Source organism: Gobius niger, assembly GCF_951799975.1.
Source record: "Gobius niger genome assembly, chromosome: 16".
Lineage (NCBI taxonomy): Eukaryota > Metazoa > Chordata > Actinopteri > Gobiiformes > Gobiidae > Gobius > Gobius niger.
In genome coordinates this window covers 26,286,652-26,305,788 of record NC_136867.1, presented here as the reverse complement: position 1 = coordinate 26,305,788, position 19,137 = coordinate 26,286,652, and the positions used below count along the sequence as shown (strand labels likewise).

The 19,137-nt window shown below is 41.7% G+C and overlaps 1 protein-coding gene across 1 annotated transcript; it reads left to right on the top strand.

Moving 5' to 3' along the window:
* Nucleotides 1–6,673: 6,673 nt before the first annotated feature.
* On the top strand, nt 6,674–10,602 carry fbxo30a (F-box protein 30a). Its single transcript, XM_079574096.1, has 2 exons — nt 6,674–8,665; nt 10,196–10,602. The coding sequence occupies exons 1-2, from the start codon at nt 6,731–6,733 to the stop codon at nt 10,397–10,399; spliced, it is 2,139 nt and encodes a 712-aa protein (XP_079430222.1). The 5' UTR covers nt 6,674–6,730; the 3' UTR covers nt 10,400–10,602.
* Nucleotides 10,603–19,137: the final 8,535 nt, after the last annotated feature.

Here is a 19,137-nt window from a genome sequence, read left to right as displayed (position 1 = left end):
TGGGTCCCGAACCGAGGTGGGTAGAGTCACCAAAAAAATGTACTTAAAGTAAAGGGTATTATGCAAAATCGACTTTTTCAATATTGTGTCATGTCATTCCCTCATTAAAAACATGCCTGAAGTGTTGCCTTGGCACATTCACGTATTTTTGAGGAATCTGTAAAAACTCTGATGGCAGCCATTTTAGGGACAGGTTTGCCTGAGTCCTCCTAGGAACGCCCCCACCTCCTGGAGACGCCTCCTAGCTTTCGTCACCAGCCGAGTAACCAACCACTGCTCCTCAGCAGAACCCCCTCCCCAGTGATGCCACAGACAGCGTGTGGAGGGGGCGTGTCTGAAAGGGTCAGAGGTTCTTAAAGAGACAGAGGCCTATTTCAAGACATTCACCACAGCCATTTTGAGAGAGACATTTTATACAAGGCAGTTATTCTAATTTACTGCATTTACAGACCAACAGAAGGTTTGGTCATCATTGTAGTGTGATATAGACTGGTGCTATGTGATTGAAAAAAGCACAATACCCCCTCTTTAAGTAAGAGTAACTTTATAAACATCTGAAAAAAGGGGATCTGACAGGGGACAGCATTAAAGAGAGTTACTTGGTTGTTTCATCAAATTATACAAATATAGAAAAAAATAGTCTCTTACACCTACACATTATTGCTCGGTTTCTGGTTCTCGATGACAAACATTTTTAGCATCGGTATCTAAAAACGCATCATATTCAAGTATCGTTTAAGTACCGAAACAATTGTAAATGTACTAGTCCCGACCCACTGCTCTGGAGGATTGACCGATTGTGCATGTTTTAGGTGGAAATACGGGCACCCAAACGAGAATCACCCAGACATGTGCGTGTCCCCTGTACGTCTGGTCTCCGAAAGGCCTTACGAGGTCTGGGTATTGGTTCCAAGACCTATTTTCGGGAGAAGAGGGCGCTCTCTACTATTTATAATTTATAGTAACCTAATTATTTTATTTCCCATAGGCTACTAACAGGCCATTTGAGAAACTTTTACTGTGTCGGAAATTAACCCCTGAATATCTTCTTCAAAGACCCCCGAGCACTCGCATGAGCAGCACTAAATGAACTTTTTTTTTTTTTTTTTATCAACTGAAATTCTATCTAAAGGTCTTTGTCGCAGTAAAACTTAAAATTGCAGGCTCATTTTATTACTTATGTATGATGATAAAAGTTATTAAGCCTGAGAAGCTGAACCCTTTAACATCTCCCCAAAGACTTCTGGGCATTTAAAACATGAATAAACACGTCCTGGGGGTATTTCCCGCTGTCTATTTCGGGTTTGTGCCCCATGCAGCCCCCCCCAAAAAACAGAAGAACTGAAGTGACGTCCCTCTGTGCGGAATGACGACCCACAGCGACGCACAACTCCAGAGTAAGTTGCCACGTCTGCTCGTTTATACCGATTTTTAGCCTCACTGTTTGGGAAAGTGATTATAACATGTTTTGTTTTGGGCATAGCAGCATCAGGATTTCCTGTCATGACAGAAAAGTTTTTTGTTTCAAAGAGTCCAATAAAAATAATCACTTGGCACTGGTAGCACTTTGGCCAATCAGTGTTTTACACCGACCTTAAAGTGCATATGACACATTAGACACCATTTTTGCTAAAACATAATTAACCTGATTTCGCTGAAGATTGTAACCAGCTTTATTTAGTTTGGCCATTTTTGTGACGACTTATTGGACTTTTTTTTTGCAAGTACAAGTAGTAAAATACAAACGGCATTGCGTCATAGAAGGGGGCGTGGCCTCGCCGAAGGGGAAAACACAATTTTTCGGGAAACACAATTTTTCACTTTTTTTTTTTTTAGCTATTTTCTGGAGGAATATGAACTTATTAATCACACCACACACGGTCAAGTCTAAATCGGGTCCATATGTTTAAACACAGCAGATTGTTCAGTAGAAGCGAAAAAACAGCAGTTGTAGCTAGCGTTAGCATTAGCACGATGCTAACATGTAGCATCATGTTAGCATTCTCCGTTATTTATGTATTTATGGGCTGTTGAACCACTTTGCTCCTCTCCAAGTCTTTGTATCTTTATTTAGTAGGAAACTATATCAATAATTCAGCATTTATTTTATTTTTAAGTGTTTTTTTAAATAATTAGAGAAAGTTTAGATATTTCTCCAAACTGTTTTCAAACATGACCATATATGGGCGACTCCAGAGACGCCGTCTGTAGTCAAACTGCCATAGAACTTTACCTTTATCTATGTCACTTCCTGTCAGATGCTTAAAAAAATCAAATAACTTTTCTGCCCAACATTTCTTCATTAAAATTGCTGATTCCCTGAAATACAATGATAATTATGCAACTGATGAACTTGCAACTGATGTTATCCTTCTTAATAAGTCATATTTTCAAAAGCATTAAAACATCTCATGCACTTTTTGTTTCATTTTAGGCATTAAACATGGCTTTTATTGTTTCAAAACATAACTAATCAAAATTGTTCCTTGCTGAAGTGGTCAGTAGCTAACAGATAGCACATCAGGGATTTTTTTTTTTTTTTTTACTGCAGTTATCAGTTAGGAAGTGTTTTTTTAATTTTTATATCTATTAATTTGATACATCACTTTTTCTTTGCTCAGACATTTTGCTTTCAAGACCTGATTCAAGAGTTAACCCAGTTCTAAACCTCTGCCTGACCCTGTACTATTTATAAACAACGCATTTTGCAACCGGGGGCGCGACTTCCCCCCCATTCTATCGTCCTCGTTACTTGTTTCTCCTCCTCATATCTGGCAACCCACCGGATCAACAACAGAAGCGCCGACAGCGACTTGATCTCGGAGCCGAAAATCCGAGCCAGCGCGCTTTATACGGGCATTTAGACACTTTTAACCCCGCGAATCACTCATGGAGGTTTAGTTTCGCCTCGTGTCTGGATCGTCGGAGCTGCTTTTGGGGCGAGAAGATCGGGATTGAACTCCTCGAAGTGTGCCCCCGTTTTGGGTGAGCTCTTTCTGTCCTCTCATCCGAATGCTAACGAATGCTAACTCTCTAGCCGTGCCGTTTGTCTTTTGTTTGCTCTAAAAGTTATTCGGCGAACAATCTCCAGCCGCTGCCAGCCTAGATTTCTTATACAAACCCACTTACTTGCCCAAGAAGTGTTGTTTTGAAATGTTAAGGGAGTAAAAGTGAAAGAAAGTGGTTCATAAACGTGGCGTTGCGGCAGTGTTTGTGTTTTTAGCTCTTTGCTAACTTGCGTAATTTGTTCGGCTAATACTGACCATGCTTGTAAGACCTGGAACAAAAGAGCTCTTGTTTTGTGTTCTGCCTTGGATTAAGTCTTTTACAGTCGTGTTATTAGCCATTGCTTCAAATACATTGTTTATTTCGGCCAATGCAAATCAGTTTACTTTAAAACGACCATCTTCTCCAACCTGATATTGTGTTAGATTAAACATAACCTCATGTGTGACTCTTTAGATTTGTATTTGAATCATTTGCAGAGGAACTTTCCTCTTGATATGAAGAAAATCCTGTAAATCTGTGAATAATGGGCTGGGACAATCCCCCTTTTTTACGATCCGATACGTATCACGATACTCAGGGGCCGGTTCCGATACGTATCTCGATTCAATAAGTAATTATAATAAGTAATATGTTTATTATTGTAAAATGTGTCCAAGTTTAGAAACCTATTGCCATTTGACATTTATTGAAATGTTAAGATTGAAAAATGCATTAACACAACATTTAACAACGTACTGTTGTTGGAAAACAAAGGAGTTTATAATAATAATGCCTCCAAACGCAAGTATTGAAAGTATTGTGATACTTGATAAAGCATCGATACTTAGTATTGCAGCACAAAGTATAGAGTTCGGGAATGTGATGTCATATCGCTAAGCATTATGGGATTAGCAGCAATTGTAAACTAATGGAGATTTTAAAAGTCAAAATACTGGAGTTACTGTTCACATTCACAGTGTAATAAATGTATTTAGCAGCAGTGACTCAACAGCTAACAGAGCTGTTCCACATGTTTTTTCCTCACTTTTTATACTGTTTTTAGCTAATGTTAGTCAATGGAAATGTATGCTAGCAGCTGCAAAGATGGCCGATCTCCAGGGTAACTGTGGAATTTCCCGAACTCTATTGCGATCCAAGTCCGATCCGATTTTTTGTCCCAGCCCTAGTGTTTGGTGTTTATTGGTTGTAATACTGGAAATTAGACATTATGACGGAGTGAAGAGCAAATTGCAGACATAAATAAAAGACTTAAGATGTATTTTGAAATATGTCTTGACCGTCCCATCACTAACGGCCTCACACAAATCCCTTTGCACCTTTGGGGTTTTTAAATATAGTGTAAAACACATTTGTCAGCCTCAATTACAGTAAAACCCGTTACACACGTCGACCACAGAGGCCAATGACTCATCTGGTGGATTTTCTGTTGTTATCCTCAAATAATGTCACAAGGTAATATTTATGAAGAAATGCACATTTTAAGGCTGCCCAGTCTACCAGCAAATTATTGCAACTGCAATACTGGGCGATGCCCAAGAAGCCACAATATGTCACATAATCAGCCATGTCAGCAGCAGCAGCATGAACCCTGACAAGGCCCTTTCATTTTAAGTCATCAGAGAGCCTTTGAGTCTGTTCACTCAGTTATCTTCAACGAGCTCCCGAATGATTTGTTTGACCCTTTATTCACACCAAAAGGATCCAAGATGCGCTCACCATTTTTTCTTTAATATCACAGGTCTAGTCTATGTTTTTGTTCCTAAAACAAAAGTCATTTAGAATGTGCAAAAGTTAGATTTTTAGGCTTGTTATGTTCCTCACTCTCAAAATTGCTTCCTTTTTTATTACAATTAGTGACATTATTGGACAATACATCACATTTATTTCATATAAAGATATTACTATTGTGGAGAAAAGTACTTCATGAATGGTTTTATGGTGGAATTAAGAGTCTTTTTTTTAATCTGTTTGACCTGGTTCATCTGTGACCAAACTTCTATCTCCATATTTTGAGATCTACTGTCACAAATATTTGTTTATTCCTTGATTTCATATAACAATTTATTTTCTTAAGAATACCATAAACGTAAATGCTACAGCGACAGAATCATCTCATAATCTCATAATGACAAGAGTATAAGAAGATGGAAGGGCACTCATTAGTATGTTGACATTTTTAATGGGCTTCTGTCTCGTCACAAACAACAAACTGGACTTTTGGAGCTGAACGCGAGGGCTCATGTTTGGCTTAAGTCCTGTGTAAGTCGGGCTGTAACTCTATCCGTGTTGTTGTGAAATGCAGCTGTAGTTTTGATGCACAGGGGCCAGACAGCGGCGACAGCGTGAGTGTGATGGAGGCCAGTTACTGTGAAGAAATGTACCCTACTCACGGGAGCTATGTCAACATGAGCTTCACCCCCCAGTGAGAACAGACCAGGGCAAGGTCAGAGTTTAGAATGATGCTTGTTGTCAGAAGAGGAGCACTTCAAAAAATGTCTATCTAGATTAGTTTTAACATCTCAAATGGAGCTAGGGCTGGGAAAAAGATTTTTTTTTAAACTCTAACTCTAAATTACACTTTGAAGTAAATTTGATTGTTTTTTTTCTTTGTCAGGTAATATTTTTTTCAACTCCACATTGTTATATATTTCCCCTGACTATTTTAAAAGGTAGATTAATTTTCAAATATATTTACAGTTTGTAGTTATTATGTTTTATTTTTTTTATTTAAAAAATTGCACATTTTTAGTTAAGATTATGGCTGGGGTACATCAAACCTTTTCCCCCCCGATCTCATACTGGTATTGTTTAAGTACTACCGGTATCGAAAGCAGCGACTTAAAAAAAATCATAGATCTTTATGTCCAAGTTTTGGTGTTGTTTAAAAGCATTAAAGGAAGTGACTTGGTTGTTTCAGCTCAAATACATTTATTTATTTATTCACAATTTTTTTTGCCCCATTTGTTTTTTAATTTTCCCAATTTTTTTTCTTATTTTTCCTCATTTTTTAATTTCTAATATTTTCCCTATTTGCCCAATTTTACCCCAATTATTCCCATTTATCTACATTTTTTTTTACACAATTTTCCCCACATTTCCTGCCCAAATTATTCCCCATTTTCCCCATATTTCTTAACATTGGAGATGAACTCTATATTGTACGACAAATATTTGAGCGTAGTTATCGAAAAAAAGTATTGTTCATGTATTGGTATAATGAAAAAAGCAACAAAAGAGGAACGAAAAATGCAATGAAAAGTGATGATTTAAAGTAGTCCAAAAAAAGTTACAGCAACTCGGCAACAATGTGAGGAAGAAGATCAGTTTAGATCAATGTTTTGGCTTTCAAATGAGGCCTACAGGCTGTAAAGTCCCCAGCTTTTAGATTTGGGTAAAGCCGAACCGGAGAAAATGTGCTTGGTTAAGGCGGGGGTTGACTTCACTCAGGCACTGTATTTCACAATGTCTTCTTCTAAAGCACTTCTTCTCTTAAAGATAAAGAATGCGGGCAGTGTTTTATCTAAAAAAGGAACAGGCCGACTTCCTTAAACCTCCCTCTCATATTCAAATGTTCCTTCAGGCTCTTGTCCCTGGGCTTATTTGCTTAACAATCACTTGCTTCTCTCCGTCTCTTTCAGGGTTTCAGCTGAAGACTCTCCTTTCCCTGCTGGCTGTACCTACGACAAAGACAACCCTGGGACACAATACAGGAGCGCCCATAATGGAGGAGCACCCACTCCACCCCCACTGCCTTAAGTGCATCAATCGCAGGTGCATGGTGCGGCCCGAGAACGGCGTCTCCTGCGACCTCATGGGGTGCCCCCTGGTGTGCGGCGCCGTCTTCCACTCCTGCAAGCTGGAGGAGCACCGGCTGCTGTGCCCGTACGAGCGGCTGCCCTGCCTGAACAGCGGCTTCGGCTGCCCCTTCGCCATCCCCCGCATCAAGATGGCGCAGCACCTGGAGACGTGCCCCGCCAGCATCGTGTGCTGCACCATGGAGTGGAACAGGTGGCCGGTCAGCTACGCGGACCGCAAGTCGTACGAGAACCTGAGCAAGGACTTCGACGAGGTGGAGCAGCTGGACATGGCGTTGGCGCTGCAGGATCAGAGGATGCTGCTGGAATCGCTGAAGGTCACGACGACGGTGTCAAAAAACGGCGAGAAGAAGGGGGAGGGGGACAAAATGGCGACGGGTTCGAGCGAGTCCGCCGTGGAGATGGAGCAAGACGAGCCGTACAACGAACTTTACAAAGCGTCGGTGGAGACGAGCAGGAGCCTGGCGGTGGCGTTGGACATTTTGAGCAATTCCAAGGACATTGAGGTCATTGTTAGCAACATAAACGGCGAAAATGGAGATAAAAACGGCACAAATGGAGACGTTTTGGGAGCGGAGGGCGGTAGGAACGTCGACATGGGGGGTTCGGATTCCTCTTCGGATTGCGAGCTCGGGGCGGTCGGGGGAGTGGACAACGGCATCGATTGGGCGGAAGAAAGCGAATTCGTAGAGATTCTATTCGACGAGAAGGACGTGCACGATCGAGGCAGCGGCGACGACGGGGAGATTTTAGAGGAGGACTACGTGCCCGTCGTGGCCTTCAATCCGCCCGTTTTGCCTCAACAAGCGCCGCTCCCCGCTCCCGTTCCGTTCCTCATCTCCGATCACCTGGCGAGGAACCACTTCTTGCAGCATTTGCCGTCCGAACTCAGGTACAGGTGCTTGGAGCGGAAACTGCAGAACGTGGAAGTGCTCAGGGGCATTAGTATGTTTACATTTAACGGGAGGAGGGCGCTGCTGTCGGATCCCTATCTCTTCAGAGCCAAAATGGAGGACAAAGCGGTCGATACGTCGGACCTGGAAGTGGCCGACGACCCGATGGGGCTTCACGGTATCGACCTGATCACCGCCGCTTTGCTCTTCTGCCTCGGAGACTCCCCGGGAGGCAGGGGGATATCCGACAGCCGGTTCGTCGACGGCTACCACATCGATTTCGGCACGCAGACGTTCTCCTTCCCCTCCGCGATCCTGGCCACCAACACCATGGTCGGAGACATCGCGTCCGCCTCCGCCTGCGACCACGCCAGCCCGCAGCTCTGCAACCCGAGCCCCTTCCACACCCTGCGGCTGGACTTGGTGCTGGAGTGTGTGGCGAGGTACCAGACCAAGCAGCGGTCCATGTTCACGTTCGTCTGCGGGCAGCTCTTCAGACGGGACGAGTTCTCTTCGCATTTCAAGAACGTCCACGGCGACATCCACGCCGGGCTGAACGGGTGGATGGAGCAGCGCTGCCCGCTGGCGTATTACGGCTGCACGTACTCGCAAAGACGCTTCTGCCCGCAGGTCCAGGGCTTCCGGATCATCCACGACCGGCACCTGGGCTCGTTCGGAGTCAAGCCCGGGATGCCGCTCAGGAACGGGGAGAACGGGAGGAGGCAGCACCACAAGTTTCAGTCGGATCAGTTCAGCGGCCTGCCCTTCGAGGTCCTGCAGCACGTGGCCACTTTCCTGGACAGTTTCAGCCTGTGCCAGTTCTCGCGAGTGTCCCGGACCATGCGGGAGGTGTGCGCCAGCCTGCTGCAGATGAGGGGCATGGTGGTGCTGCTGTGGGAGAAGAGGCGCAGGGAGGACGGCTCGCCCTCGTGGCAGATCACGGACAAGGTGAGTGTCGCTTTGGCGTGTAATAAAACTTTCTCTGTTCATCATCAAGGTCAACAGTTACAGACGGCAAATTCCCAACCAAAAAGAAAAGAGTCTCAGGGGAACAACACATTTTTAAAACATATTTCAACGTCTAAACAGTTTCTGACGCACAATTCTGAACAGTTTCAAAGTTAAGTTATTTGGATATTAATGCATTTGCTCTTCAAAGACCCCCTGATTGGACACTGTTTATAGTTTGTTGACCCAGTGCAGCTCTCACAAGTGTGCTTATTTTTCTTGTAAATATGTCATAGCACACATTACTCAAACAGTGAAGTGAATGGATGTGCAATCTTGCAATAACAATATTAATACGATACTTTACAAAACCGTTTTTATTCTCTCTTCTCTTCTTTATTTGTGCAGGTTCCTTGCATCTTTTCAGCTTAGGCTGAGTTTGCAAACATTTAGTTGTGAAACAGTCAGCGTCATAACGTCAGCATTATGGTTCAAAGCATAGAACTTGCTAGAGATAATTTCGTAGAGTCGTAAAAAATCCATGAGCTGTTTTTTTCCCTCATTAGTTCATCTATCATCAAATGCATTTTGTTAGGTGTTTAATGAGATGTATAGGCTAACTATTATTAATGTTAAGAAATAATGTGAGATTGCAGAATAAACTAAACTTGACAGAATGGAACATTAATTTAGCAACAAAAATGTGTGAAAGTCAAAAATGAGGACGACTTATTCAAAGCATCCTCTGCTCCTCAATACTAAGGCTCATATTTCACTGTTACAAATGCAAATTCCTCAATTTTAACTTCATGTTTAAGAGACACAGTTCACCACAAATGGAGCAACATTCAGTTGTTCACATCGTGCTTTGAAGTATCTCGATATTAATGCCAGATATCTCAATATCGAGACGATACAATATAATTATGGGTTTGGTGAAAACCAAGCATTTTTCAGCAAAATTAAAACATAATACAAAAGCGTGCAGTTTTATTGATGAAAATCTATATCATTTATATCTTGCTTTTTCGATTTTAATGTTTTGAATCGATATCGATACGATAACGATACATCTTTCAGCCCTACTTTGAAGCCTGCACTACAGGACAAGCTGTGTCCTACCTTTGTGCACCACACCGCCTCATCTCTCTATTTTGCGTATTTATCCAAGTCGATTCGCTGTCAGCTGCTCCAATGTGACCGTGCATCCTGTTGACCATCAGGGAAATAAATGCCTGTTTAGTTAAAGCAAAACCACAGTGATGTAGCTGCGTTTTAAGGAGAGCCCAGAGCCGCGTTTGGACTTTCATTATGGCTTGATTTTCAATCCGTCAAAATTCGGCCCCCGAGGATAAAAGTTTGGACCTTGCTGCGGTAAATGAGTTTGCCTGATGACTGATCATTTTATTCCTAACCCTGGGGCCCAATCGTAGACCTTATCACAAAAGAGCAACCCCTGCTTTTGATAAAGCAAAGGAATCCTCACCTGCCGGTCATTGCGTATTAATACTTCCTTCCTCCCTCCCTCAGGTTTGGCGGTTCAGCACAGCCTTCGGTACGGTGAACGAGTGGAAGTTCGCCAACATCTCCAGCATGGCCGACCACCTGAAGAAGTGCAAGTTCAACAAGATCGCGCGGCGGGAGGAGGCCATCCCACTGCCCTGCATGTGCTTCACCCGGGAGCTGACCAAGGAGGGCCGCTGCCTGCGCTCGGTGCTCAAGCCCGTAGCATGAACTCGGACACCGCGGGGACCGGAGCGTTTTCACCTAGTGTTTACAGACAGTCCAAATATCTAACCTCAGAAACCGCCGCGTTCACTCCGTTGTGTTGGAAACTGCGCTGCCAAAAAGGAATACAGAGGACACTTTACTCCAGTGTTTTGTAACGGTTTCTTCTTCTAATTTGACAGTTGGTTTTGTCTGGGATTTTCTTTTTCTACCCGTGTGGCATTATGCTAACCAGGAGCAGCAGCTTAACGTATAGCCCGTCAATAGCTACTTTATCATTGCATCTTTTATGGATAAGGTTTAGGACGGGGGCAGAGTGAACCTTTCGGGGAAACGTGACCTGGCAGAGAAGTAACAGTAGATCAGTGGTCAGTGGCCTAAACAAAGTGTTTAATACTCATCTTAAAACAATGTGGCCATGTTGTAGTATGATACGCTAAAACACATAATTCTGACTGACCCGGTGTACACTGCACAATTTTTTTTGTTTTATTGCAAGACGTGGGGATTGTTAAACACACTGTGCGATGGTTCAATAAGCGACTCGTATCTATAACCAAAGTTTGTCGTCACAAGTTTCAGGCTGGATACGTTGAGGCGAGTGCTGCAAGCTCGTGGTGTTTATTTCCAGGAAAATTACTGAATTGCTTTGTCGCTCAAAAAGATTATTGCTCTAAGCAGGAAAAAACACTTTCCAAACTTTTCCCTATTTATTTTTCTCCCTCATTTTCCCATATAGATACAGACGGCATCTCTGGACTCACCCATTTATGGTCATGTTTGATTAAAGGAGGAAAGCAATTTGGAGAAAAATCTAAACTTCCTCAAATGATTCAAAAACTACTTTAACAAAGCTAAATTATTGATATAGTTTTCTACTAAATAAAGACATAGTGAGGAGCAAAGTGGTTGGACAGCCCATAAATACAAAAAAAACGGAGAATTCTAACATCATGCTACATGTTAGCATTGTGCTAGTGCTTAGACTACCTAGCGCTAGCTACAACTGCCGTTTTTCCGCTTCTATAGAACAATCTGCTCTTAATAAACATCCATATGGACCCAATTTAGACTTGACTTTATTTGTATGTGATGAATACGTTTATATTTGGCCAGAAAATGGCTAACAAAAGAGTGAGAAATAATTTTCCCCGTCGGCGAGGCCATGCCCTTTTCTATGATGCGATGCTGTCTGTATCTATTGTTTTTCCCCATCGCCCCACACCCTCTATATTTTGACAGTTTTTCCAATTTATTTTTTTCCCCCACCATGTTTTTTAGGGCTGAAACAACTAATCGATTAATGAAATAGTCGAGAATTATTTTAGTAATCAATTAATTCTTTTCTTGTAAACAAATAGAGTAAAAATGATAAATCACAGCTCACTTTTGGTCGTACTACGGTTCTACTTTCTCTCCGTACGACCTGCTTTTCTTTTCTTTTTTTAGCTCTGACCAGAGATTTTCCCCACACAGAGCAATCGTTCCAAAATCGTGCAGCGTAAACCCGGCTTTTCCAAACAAATTATCAGCAGATTTTGACCGACCATCGAGAACCGTTGCTGGACATGACATCCAAATCCAGAAAAGCAGTTTGTTCCAAGATGGCCTCCCGATGTTGGATCACAAAACGCCGGCCCGGAACAAAGCTACAGCCTCTGCCCCCCAGCTTTGATAAATCCATTTCGAAGAGTGACTTTTAATCTATTCCTTTTTTGCAGTGAAGTTTGAACTGTAAACAGTGGCCTCCTGTGAGAGCACCTGTACCACCTTCTCTTTGTAAATGTCGGTGTTGATTTGCTTTTTTTTAAAAGTTTTTATATCCAAAAAATACTGTGCTTCATCGGAGGGACGACGAGTAGAGCCTTAACTTGTCCAACACTTGATTTTTAACCTTTTTTCTACGTTTGATTTTACTCGTGTGCTCGTCCGACACATCTCAGCGCTACATTTCAGCGTTTGCTCGTAGCTTTCAGTGGCTGACGTTGCATGGATTTAAAAAAATATGTTTGTTTTTTTTGGAGTTGACCACATTCGCTTTAAAGTCTACGACCAAATACTGAGCAGAGCACTGTTTCACTGTGGTTTCACAAAGACGTCCGAGCATGCCCTTTATACTGTTGTTTTTGTGATCGGAAATACTGTGTTTAACGAGTAAGGTGCAGCGATCAGGCAAAACAATACGACCACACATGGGTTTAGAGAAGAGCATGGATTTGAAGGTTTGAAGCTGGAAAAAATGTGAAGGATTTTGAAGAATTTGACAAGTTAAGTTTGTGAGTGTTAGAGCTGCAACTAACGATGTTGGTAATCCGAATGTCCTGCAGATTATTTTTTTATGAAGAATCGCTTGGCTGTGAAAGGCGCATGAAAATATATATATTTTTAACTTTTTCCCCACATAAAGCTAAAGGGGCGCAGCTTGAGGACGAGTAAACTTAAAGTGAATGTTTGTTGGAGGCTCTTTGTGCTTTATAGTGGACATGTCATGCATATGCAGCCTAAAAATAGACATAAAAAACATATTTTGGGAGCCTCAGAAATCGTAACATTGAAATGCACGAGAAAGAGCTTGACTGGGGCTCCTCCTGCTGGCAGCTAAAGGAATCATATTCTTAAAAATAACTTCCAGGTTACACCTAACGCACAGAACGGCTCAGAGATTGATAATGTTGGATTAAGGGACAGTGTCTGGGTTCGAACTGTTAGAGAATTAACAATGGTGTTCGAGAGGATGGATGAAAAACAGGCAGCTGTCTGGATGTCTTATACAGGAGAAGTTTATTTACCATCGGTGCGGGACCCGGAGACATGGACTCGAGACATTGCGCTAGTCCTACCATTCAAGTCTGTTTATGCTTCCACAGAAAAGGGATAAATACCCCTCAGAGCATCAGACTGATATGCAAGCTAATATTCAGTGGCTGACAGTCTGAGCACCACAGTCAAGGCTATGACAGAGATAGTGCTGCTTGACCCAGTATGATAAATATTTTTCATGTATCCTCTCGAACACTGACACAATTTTAATTAGGAAGAACGGAACGAGGCGCTGACACCGTAGAAGAAGAAACGGCCACATTTATCAGCTTTGTCCAAGGATTAATGTTGTGAAATACTACTCCAGGTCTGTGTATGATGAGAGAACGTTAAAACATGGTTTAAAGAGACTAGACGAGTTTAAAAATGTAAAAAAAAAAGTATTTTCCTCCCCCTACATGTTCCAGCAATGTGACCCCAGATCCATTCACCAGAACTGCCTCTAAAATCCTGCATTGTCACTCAGAAAGGTGTTACTCCGGGTCTGAAGTGCCGTCATGCACGAGCATAATATAGAAGCTGCAGTTACACGTAAAACCTGAGAAGGCAGTAGCGAGCACAAAAATGACAACTTCCATCTAGACCCTTTAAACCTCAAAATCTTGCGTAACAGGGCTGCAAACATGTCGCCTTTCGAGGGAAAATCGCCACTTTGATCTCGGAAACGGGTCATCCATGTGAATCGTGCAGATCTGTAATCAAAAAATTACATAAGCCGGTTCCGTAACTCGGCAGTCAAGAACCAGTGCTTTTTAGTCCTGGTTTGGTTTAGCTCTTGTGTGTTTGTCGTTGAGAAGAGTCCGAGTACGTACTGTCTTCATAATCGTGTGTGAAACAGTCGGGTCGTGCGGTTTTGCCTGATCTGCACACACTGCAGTAGCGACTAAATCGATAATGGCACAAAGGAAGTGGTTTGTGGTTGAGTTTTTTTTTACCAGCTTTTCTTACATATATTAACACCAGCGTTTGCAGGGTACTTTTTCATTTCAGAAAGGTCCGATATTCTGCGTAGCTCACACTTATCGAGCTTTTCACCGAGTGCTAGTGTTGATCCGTCCTGAAAAACGTGCCTGGAGTTGTTTTATTCCAGCATGTTTGAAAAATAATCCTGCATATTCAGTCTGAAAATTCTTTGTAAGGTGTAACTTCTTTTCTTCACTGGATTTGTTCTGATCAGCCAAGTGCTCAAATTGCCTTTACTACCGCTCTTCACTAGGTTAAATGTAGTTTTGTCACCCCCATCGTTGTTGCCAGCAGAGGGAACTGAACCTGGTTTTGCTGTTTCCAATGCACAGAAGTTTAATGTTAAATGATTTCTGTGAGTTCACGTTAACATTAGGGAATAAGAAATCCAAAGTGAAGCAGTTTATGTCGGGCTAAGAGAAGATCCATAGTGCATTTGGGAAATTATAAATTCATTTTCCTCAAATTGTGGCAACAACATCTCCACTTTATTTGCTCCTGCAGACTCCAAACTTTCTGGTCTTGGACTTTGGACATTTTGAAGGCTTTTTTTCATAGGGATTTTTCAATAACTAGTCCCTGCATGATTGAGCCTCTACTGATAAATGGCGCATTGAAAAAAATTCCCAAATATATGTCCTGGTTGTCTTGGTAAAAACTAAAAGGTTAGAATCAGCTATGTCTCTGCATGGTCTCCGAGAGGTTTATGAGACCAAGGAGACCTCCAAGAGTCTCTTTGAGAGCTCCTTGGTATCCGACAGGTCTCGGAGACATTGCAGGGACATCACAGAAACGTCTCACAGGTTGAGGCCAACAAATAAATAGTATTTTGGCACAACTGCTTGAGACCGCGCCCATGTGAAGACTTTTTCAAGCCTCTACATGGGTATGGAACTACCTGGAGACCCCTCTTCATCTCAAGGGGACGTCTGAGTTATCTCCGTGACCAGCGGCAACTCGAGTCTCCAACGAGTCTCCAGACCGGTGAGATTAGTTTGCTGAAAACAGATGAAACGTCTGCACAGCTCGTGAAGCTCCCAAACAAATTTAACCTTCTTCAGACGTACGAAACAGCAAAACACACTTTTTAATACAAAATATATTTCACTTTTTTCTATTCAGCCCAGTGGATCTGTTACAATGGATGACTAAATGTGTAAAAAAAAAAAAAGAATTACAGAAGAAGAAAGAACCATTTATTTTTATATGAAAACGTACAATATTTTTATGTCTGTAATCCACACCAAGCTTCAAATCGCTATCTCAGAATTCATTTTCCTCCCTTGTTCACCTGCAGTGCCTCACCTTAATGTGATCAGATTTAATAAATGGTCATCAGTTGAAGCGCGACTGTAGCGGAGGCAGTTTGAGCGCTGAAATGATCCAAGTCCAGAAGTGAAGCAGTCACAGATGAGCACCAGCAGGAGGTTTCTGAGTGAATATGCCAGACTTTAACGCGGTGAAAAGCTCACAAAGGCGTCGTGAACATCGACCTTCAGTCTCAAATGTAGCTCGTCTCGTCCCTGAATGTACTTTTTTTGACTCGGTGTTTGGAAGTCGGCCCTGCAGGTCAGGTTTTAGGGGGGGGTTTGGGGGGGGTTCACAGACGCACAGCTCCTTCTGCTACAGACCACTCTATACTCTCTTCGTTTTCGTCTCGTCGTGTTCGGAGTTGTTTTCTCAGGGTCGCATGAAGCTTGGCGCTGATCACCTGCAGTCGTCAAATGTAGAGAATGTAGAGAATTGAAGCTTTTGTTTTTTTTTGTTTTTGGGGTTTTGTTTTTTTACAACTGACTGGGGGCACCACTTAGTATTACGACAACAAAGTGTGATTTGCAGTGCTGGTCTAAATAAATGACGAGAAAACTTGACTGTGTTTCATTGTTTTAATATAGGACATACGTTGTGTGATTCTAATTGAAGACATGCATTAAACTATGAATGAACACGTGGAATTATGTAGGAAACAAAGGGTGAAATAACTCAACATGTTTTATATTTTAACTTAATGGGAGAAACTACAGGCAAAACCATTATTCTTTTTACATAAACTTTGACCTGGAAACACAAAATCCCTCATCTTCACAATAACATGTTTAATTATTGCAATAATTCAATAATTTTCCATAGATTTATTCGGGACAGTGTAATTTCAAGGGACATTTTCTATAAATGCATTTTTCTCCCTTTGGTGGGACATTTTCTCCACACAAGTAACACCTACAGACTTTGAACAGATTATTCCACACAAAAAAACTGCTTGTTTTAAAGGTAAGATTTTAAAGATCCAAAATTCCCTCTGAGAAAGTCTTTGTAACTAATATGCCACGAAATAAAACCATAGATTTAAAACTGGCTCGAAAAGATGGGAAATTTGGGGCATTTTAGGCATACAATTTTTGAAGCAAGTTTCAAATTGGTATCCATAGGTTTAAAAACGTTTCAGCCTTAAAGGAACAGGCTCTTACCTGAGCTTATACGAGTTGATACGTACCTGTCTGGTCTTTGTGTGTGTCCGTGGAAGAGCTTGGAAACTTCCAACATATTCCTATAGCTCCAATAAGGGGTGAAGTTGGAAGGACCAAGCTCTTCCACAGGCACTGGATATTCACCATCCACGTGTCTGGATCTGGTGGGTGTGGTCACCTCGGACAACAGCTCTGAGGAAGCTGGATGGATGGAAACCTTCAGCTCTTTTAAAAGTAAGTCCAGTTGTGTTGATTCACCCTTTTGTTTGAGTTATTATCATTATTAGTATTACTTTTTTTTTGACACCTATACTGAAATATTTGTCATCTAGAACTAGAAAACAGAACAATTATGCCTGTCACAATACTCACTATATCAACATATAGAGTTCGGAAATGTCCACTGTTACCATGGAGATCCGCCATCTTTGCAGCTGTTAGCATACATTTTCATTGACTAATATTTGCTAAAAACAGTATAAAAAGTGGAGAAAAAACCAGTGGAACGACTCCGTTAGCTGCTGAGTTACTGCTGGTAAATACATCTAACTCACTGTGGTGTCCAAGTGTTTTAATGTGAACAATAACTCCAGTCTTTTACCTTTTAAAATCTCCATTAGTTTACAATTGCTTCTAATCCCATAATGCTTAGCGATATGACATCACATTCGGCTCAATATTTGTCAGCATTTGCATTTTTCCTTAGTTCTTTATTCTATGTGAATAAACAGTGACATTCATCTGGTGCGGTAGAAAGTCTTTATGAAGGTAAGCAACTTTTAAAAGATTCATAGCCAATATTCATATTGGCTTGTTGCACAATGTGGCTACGCTAGTTCCTCTGAGCTGAAGTTGTGGGCGCAAGTACTTCCTGTCCGTATTAATTTCAATTAAGATTAGCTTAGACCTGTTCGAATCCTCGTATTTCCTAAAGATTCTGTGGTGGACAGTGAGCTCCTGGTAGATGATCACTTCCTGCGGGTAAACAAGTTGCTGTACAGTGTAAATATTTCAGCGGAGGAGACGTCTATGTTTATAAGGATCAGTGAGTTTGTCTTGAAGCTAAAGGCTAACATTAATTTCATGCATTATACAATTTCAAATAGTGGCTAAAATATAAACTAATCTGCACATAAACCATTTTTATCTGTATTTATTTTTTTCATAGCATGTTAGCCTTTAGCTTCAAGACTAACTATCAATCCTTTATGATCACAGGTGTCTCCTCTGAACTCGTTACATCAAGATTTGAACACACAGTAAATTATATGTGATCTACCAAGAACTCACTGCTCTAACCATGTAATCTTTAGAAAATATGATTATTATTCCAGCAGGTCCGAGCTAATCTCTAGGATTAGGAGGAAAAGAATACAGACAGGAAGTACTGGCGCTCACAACTTCAGGTCAGAGGAACTAGCATAGCCGTACCGTGCAACAAGCCACATTGTTTTAACACTAGCTTAAATATGCTAACAAATGCTAGCTTATCTAATTGTGCTTCAGGCAGCTTTACATATCGGTATTAGATGTTTATAACAATTGTACTTTCTGTGACATTGAAACCACTGAACATCTGTTTTTATCAATGTATGTACACAAACGCATTCTGGGAGGACTTTATGGACTGGATCTCTTCGAAAATCCGGTTACAACAGGACACTCATACATTGGACAATATCATTTTTGGGATTACCCTGAAGGACTCGCAGATGGACTATGCTTTGAACAATTTATTAAGCCTTTCAAAAATATTTTATTCATTCTTGCAAATGGAAAAAAAAGTCAAGCCTATTATTTACAGTGTTTAAGAGACAACTTGAAGGAAACTATCTGCTATCTTTGAAATGTATGAAATGTGAATCTGCACTATCTCTTCTTAATGTACTTGACAATCTGAATGTTTTTGAAGAAAACCTCTAATGGAAACTGTGTGAGTGTGTGTGAATGTCTTATTGTTTTGTTTTGTTTTGTTTTGTTTTATGTTATATTGCTTTAGTGTCTGGTGCCTTAAATTGTTAATGTCATTTAAAAAAAAAAACATCGGTATTAGCCTTTCTGTTATAGTTAATACCACTTTTCACCACTAGATGGCAGCAGACTACACGTGAACTTCCAATGCAGCAGCAACTGTGATCCACCTGTGCAGCAGCAGCAGCAGGTACGTGTTTGATAATAACATTACTCCCTGTTTCTCTCCCTGGTTCAAATACAATGAGACAAATTTACAAAATGTACTTTTCAAGTCGCTCAGTCACCGCACACTCATGAATGACGCTCCTCACAAACTGAATCACACTCCTCTCAAACTGGGCTGACAATGAATGAGTTTACGCCTGTGGGTTTCTCAGATGCAGAAGCGCGGCCGCGATCAGGGGCACTGCGGTGAGTGTGACCCGCTTTCGGAGGAGGAGAGAGAGCGCAGCGAGAGGAGACTGGGACATCTCTGCTCTCGTCCAGCCAGAGCGGAGCAGCAGCGAGAGGAGAGAGGGC